The sequence below is a fragment of the Limulus polyphemus genome, unplaced genomic scaffold, assembly GCF_000517525.1.
Source record: "Limulus polyphemus unplaced genomic scaffold, Limulus_polyphemus-2.1.2 Scaffold202, whole genome shotgun sequence".
Taxonomy (NCBI): Eukaryota; Metazoa; Arthropoda; class Merostomata; order Xiphosura; family Limulidae; genus Limulus; species Limulus polyphemus.
The window spans coordinates 590116-595986 of NW_013665812.1; the positions used below are offsets into that span (position 1 = coordinate 590116).

The 5871-nt window shown below is 32.1% G+C and overlaps 1 protein-coding gene across 1 annotated transcript; it reads right to left on the reverse strand.

Moving 5' to 3' along the window:
- Positions 1-3454: 3454 nt before the first annotated feature.
- LOC106478346 lies at positions 3455-5510 on the reverse strand. Its single transcript, XM_013938885.1, has 2 exons — positions 4921-5510; positions 3455-3617 (listed from the first exon to the last, which is right to left on the reverse strand). The coding sequence occupies exons 1-2, from the start codon at positions 5508-5510 to the stop codon at positions 3455-3457; spliced, it is 753 nt and encodes a 250-aa protein (XP_013794339.1).
- Between the last annotated feature and the right edge of the window lie 361 nt (positions 5511-5871).

Below are 5871 nucleotides of genomic sequence, written 5' to 3' on the forward strand. Positions count from 1 at the left end.
TTTTAGAACTTTGTTTAATCAGTGAAACTTTAATGATCGATTTTGTGAAGTTCTTGAAATTAAGCTTTGTTATAGTTTGTAAATGATATATCTGAAGGTTCTGTTTGAACTCTGTCTCATCTTTCTTCAGCGTATGTATTAGTAATGGTCCTGTGAACATGAGTTATACTCGGGATATATCCATCATATGACGTTAGCTTTAATTCATAACTAGCATTTTAACACGCTGTAAACCACTATGGAAAAGAACGAACATTTCATCCAATAATGTTGTATTGTAATGTTGAAAAGCCTTACCAAATACTTTATTGCTGACAATGCTTCTCCCGTGTTTCATAGAAATTTAAGACTTATTGTCTTTTTAATATCATCTGTGGTGTCGCTTCGGTGATTTCTGTTATCGAGTTAATAGGGGGAAACAAAACAATCAAATCTGTAAAAGAAAAATTTTAATGATAGATCAAGACAGGACACATTTGTTCTAGTTCATGAGATCTGAAGCATATTTAAAATAATGCTTCAACACAAACTTATGGTGTATAATAGTAAACTCGCAAGCAAATGACAGGTATGCACAAGTAATTTCCTTAAGTAAGCTAATCAGTTTATAGAAGGTTATACAAAGTTATGGAAGATTTATTACATTAGGGAGAAACACATTTTTCAGTAGAATAAAAATACATATATATTTCATACTTGATGAGCATTCCTCAATGTAAACAAAATTAAACATTACTCGATTGATTTAGATTAATCAGTTTCACATGTTACATTGTAGCTTTTTCATTCAGAGTCCTGAGCCTGTACCTAAAAAATATTAAATAACATTTAAAGTTTCATATATTTTTTGGCAAAGTCAGGAGTATTTCGTACCTGAAACAGTGCTTTAAGCAAACTAAACAACAGTTTTACAAATCGGCTCATGATTTATTTTCTATCATTTGTTTTAGTATTTACATAATTTTCCCTTACATATGTAAGTAAGTATGAAAATAAAATTTCCAACAATAAGTGTTGGAGTATATGACTGTTGGAGTAACGCGCCCTCTCACGGCGTATACTGATTATACTCCGACAAGTTTTCTGCTTTGTAAGCGGGTTTTTTTAATCTTGGTTAAGGGAGTTTATAAAAATACTTACAACATAAATTTAACTATATACTTTCGTGTTTGGAAAATTTACATTTAAAAGTAAAGAAAAAATACATTATATTATTATATTATTTAACAGTTCCGCAATCATTTAATAGATGGCGATACAGCTTTGCAAGTGTTTTCCTTATTCCTGAACGCATAATAAACGAAGATCATAAAGACAAAAAGATCCATAAATATTAACAAGTAAAACATTGACAAGTTATACAAGCAAACAAAAACACACAAACATTCTTTCAAGTGACTTATTTGTAAAATTCAAGGATATAAAAATTATATGATAGTTTGCCTACTAGCAAAAATTCGTTTAAGATAACTTAAAATAACTTAATATACTATATTTATTTCTAAATATGTTCCAAATATTGTGATGTTGAATGATCTTTTGAATGTTTTTCGGTTAACTGAGCACCCCCAACTAAAAGTTACGTATTTGTTATTTTGGCACAAACTTGGGTGGTCATAAGTAGTATCATTAAGTACAGTAGTACTTAATAGTAGGAATCGTGATGAAAGAAAATGGCGGACATAAAAATCGCCCCTTTAAAACTACTTTAAAATGTCTGAATATTAACAATGACAATTTCACAGTACTGGCGGAGCAAAACTAAGGCTTATTGTACTAAGAAAGCCGCCTACATCGCTATATGTGTGTTTATGGAGTGAATTAATTTCACTATTTCAACGAATTTTCATCTAAGTAAGTAAATGACTATCCCTAACAAGGGTACAGACAAAATGACGAACCTTATCACTGTAGTTCTTTCACAGAACTCTTCCGTCTAAGATCCCAATGATCCGTTTCTACTACCGAAAAGGATACTAGTGTATATATAAAACAGACGATGCGCTACTTTGGGCATATAATTAGATTTGAGGGTAGGCTGGTAAAGATCCTGATGAGTAATAAAGTCGAATCGGGCATATGCGCGCACCACGCTTGATATTGCTGGCGCACAAAAATATAGCTAATAAAAAAAATGTGTGTGGGTGCCACCGTAGTGAATCGAACCGCGGATTTTAGTGTTGTAAGTCCAAACACTTATCGCTTACCCATTGAGTGGACCTAATAAAAAGGAAACAAAGAAGTATAATAACAATTTTTTTAATTTTGTAAAGACAAGTAGGAATCCATATATACATAACCTAGCTAGCTATAGTAATAGAGAAAGTTGTAATGCTACAAAAAGTATTGAAACAAGAAAATCAAAACAACAAAACTCAGTTACTTAAAATTGCCTCAATTTAGTTCAGACTAACCTAATTACAGTGATTTGCCAAAGTACAGATAAAAATTTTAAGTAACTCAGTTTTTGTAGTTTTGACTTTCTTCTTTCAATACTTTTTGTAGTATTAAAACTATCTATATTACCATAGCTAGCTAGGTTACGTATATATCGATTCTTACTTGTCTTTATAATTTTTTATTATTATTATAATTGTTACTACTGAATGGTAATGAAGCAGGGAGCAGTTCAGGTAACTGTAAATGTAAATTAATATAAACCAAATTATGCTATCAAAGTTTCTAAGAGTCTACATAAAACATTTAAAAACTGAAAAATGCTAAATTACACAATGTTAATATGATGTTATCTGTTGCATTCTAAATGTTTCCAGGAATACTTTCTTATTACATAAGAGTTAATAAGACAGTCCAACCAGTTGTTCTACCAGATTCTCGCTGATAATGTTAGTGTATAATATATTTACATCGATCCACACTTCTCTTTCCAGTCTGTATAAGAAAAAATTGAAAGAAAAACTAACGCAGTTTCTAATAACAAACGGTAAAGATAAAACTACGTGAATATATATAATTGTCAGTCTAGATAGAGTAACGATAGGTGGCAGGCAAAAACAAGGAAAATATATATATATTCTCCTTGTTCTCCACAAATCATTACTTTTAAATGAAAAATATACAGCAGACTAACATATAATACGACATACATGCTAGATCTAAAATAGACTTTTTTAGCACTAAATCATAAAAAAAATATCAGATACGCACATAGTTAAGTACATTTTACGTTATAAATATATTTTACGGAGGAAACTAATCATGCCTCTTTAATGGAAATTAAGCATTCGTCAGAATAGACATTTGTCAAGTATACATAATTACCAAATTCTATTTTTTAAAAAACGAATTTCTGCAGAGATGTCTTAAACTGTCTGTAATCCGGCTCAAATACCTTTTTTTTTTTGAGCGATTCAAAGATCGCCACAAACTTTGTCGTTGATGTTCACTTCAACAGAGGCAACAAAGTGTTAGTTAAAAAGAGAACAATTTCAAGTTACTTGATGAAAGCATTCACAATGGCTTGTATGAGGTCCAGGAAGCTAATCATGCACCCATCATATTGCTTGCCACAGTTTGCACGATCTTGTCTACCGTACCTAGCAGCTAGTTGATACTTGGAAACCACTTTCAAAGGTTCCTCAGTTTCTAAATAAGGCCTGAAAAGATTAAGTAGTTCAATTTAGAAAAATAGACAAGTAAACATCTAAAAGGCTTGTTTAAAGTTAATGAATGTGGAATACAAAACAAAAACAGTTATTGATTGGTCTGATATTTTCTGAATTTAACGAACATGAAAAAGGAGCTTTAATACTGGGAAAGAGTTGGAACAGTGAAAACGGCTATTTAAATTTGATACAAGAACAAAATAAAATCTGTAAGGTCAGCACAGATTGATCTATGTTAGAGCAGGGATGATTATAATATCAAGAATCTAGTTTTATTTATTTGAAAATGATATGAAAATCGAAGAGACATGCCCCCTCCTCGCAACTTAAGGCTTATGAGAGAATGTTTTTGATTCCGATACAAGGATTATTATTGCGTGAATGGCATATTTTATAACTTTACCATAATAGAGTTTGAAATTCATCTGAATAATGCAATACTTGAATAGACCAGAGTGAAGCGTTTAGAATTATATACACATTAAAATTCTGATTTTTGATAAATATGAGTATTAATGCATAATTAATGTTTTTAGTTCTATACAAGTCTATAGTATAGAACTGTATACTACAAGTCTATAGGCCGATTACTTTTTCTTTAATTTTAATATTGTATTTGAAGTCATTGGTATGCTCAATTTATCTTAAAGATTGTAGTATGAGTCATAAAGAACTTTCTGTGTGCACACGTGGTATCTTTAGAAGAGCTTTTTTTGTTGAAGGGGATACTCGTCGTAGAATCAAATGACACTCTATTCGAAGAATATATCTGTTGGGTAGAAGACTAAAAGAAGGACATGTAGGATCACACAAGTTTAGCATCACAGTTAAGAAAGACCCGATTAACTGGGTTATTTTGGCAGGTTCAAAAATTATTTATTAAAGATAGAACAAAAAAAAAATATATCCATCAAAATACTCTGTCGATTCTTTTCTCACTATATTAATGAACTGGTCATGATTGCAAACTGCAAGTTCTGACTAACAACTCGTATTTCATAACGCTGAATCTCAATATGCATGCCAACCAACCAACCAACCAGTTTTCCCCAGTTATCAAAGAAGAACTTATCTACTCAAATTCCTAGCCAAATTTCCACTCATATTAACTATAAACAGGAAGTCTTGTCTTATTTAATTCTTATTTAATTTTTAAGATTTCAAATTCACGCATATTCGATTGCAATGTTTTTACGTTCTTTATTGACAAGATGTCTGGATATCATAAAGTACCATTGGATTTTGACTTTCAGCATTTGCTCTACAAAACAACATATAGGTATGTCATACTTACGGGAAGAAAAGCTGTAGCAAAATCCCGATTACTCCGTACTTCTTAGGTTGATTATGTGCTTCACATACACTCCGTTTCATACATTCTTGAGCATCGAGTCGAGGAATGCTCGGTAATTCTTCCAGAGTTTGCTCCACATACGTCATCACTCTTTCTGATATTCCTGTCAAGCTCTTGCTGAAAAACCCGCCAGCATCACGCAGATCTATTTCGTTAAATTTCTCCAAATCTTCAGCTTCCAACGACGATAGAATCGGGTACAATAGGGCCATCGTCCCAAGTCCCATCAGTCCCAAAAAAGCTACGCTACCAATAACAGAAGTCTGTAAAAATGGCGCTGAAGGAGGAATCTGTCGGCCATACGAATCCAGAAAGGTAGGAAGCAATCGACTTTCACGGGAAGAGATAGGGATGAAATCCCCTATTTCATTTATATGCCTTTCTTTCTCCACATCGTGATCTTCTTCGTTTACTTCGATAATCTCAACCTCATCATCGTTATAGGGGATATTCGTTTGTCCTGGAGATTGATCTTCAGCGAGTACAGTGAGTGAGGCAAGAAGTGTTGCCAGAACTATGAAAACCTTCATGATGGTTCAGTCCGTGTTACAACTATAACAAATATTCGTCCTGTAGAAATTAACATTAATCAGCTTTAATACGATAAGCAATCGTCACAACAATTTATACACTTAAAAAAATACACATTTATTGACAGCCTAATAATTACAGATTTATTTGTTTGTTTTTGGTACACAGAAATGATTGAGAAACTTACCAACACGTTTTTCCCTCTTATGGTAGAATCTGCTTTCTACGGTAATTTAAATCAGTTTTATTACGGATTTATATTTTTTTCCTAACTACTCGCAGAACACAGTTTCGATTTTATAAAATAAACAAAATTTGTATCTCGGACAGTGCTTTTAATGTGTTCATAATTAGGTGCGA

What these genes read in the sequence shown, in the direction of transcription:
- LOC106478346 (XM_013938885.1), bottom strand. Translation starts at nt 5,510, where the DNA reads ATGAAGGTTTTCATAGTTCTGGCAACACTTCTTGCCTCACTCACTGTA. An exon ending in TTGCTACAGCTTTTCTTCCC is followed by an intron (nt 3,618 to 4,920) that starts GTAAGTATGACA and finishes TAATCTTTTCAG; the next exon opens with GCCTTATTTAGAAACTGAGG.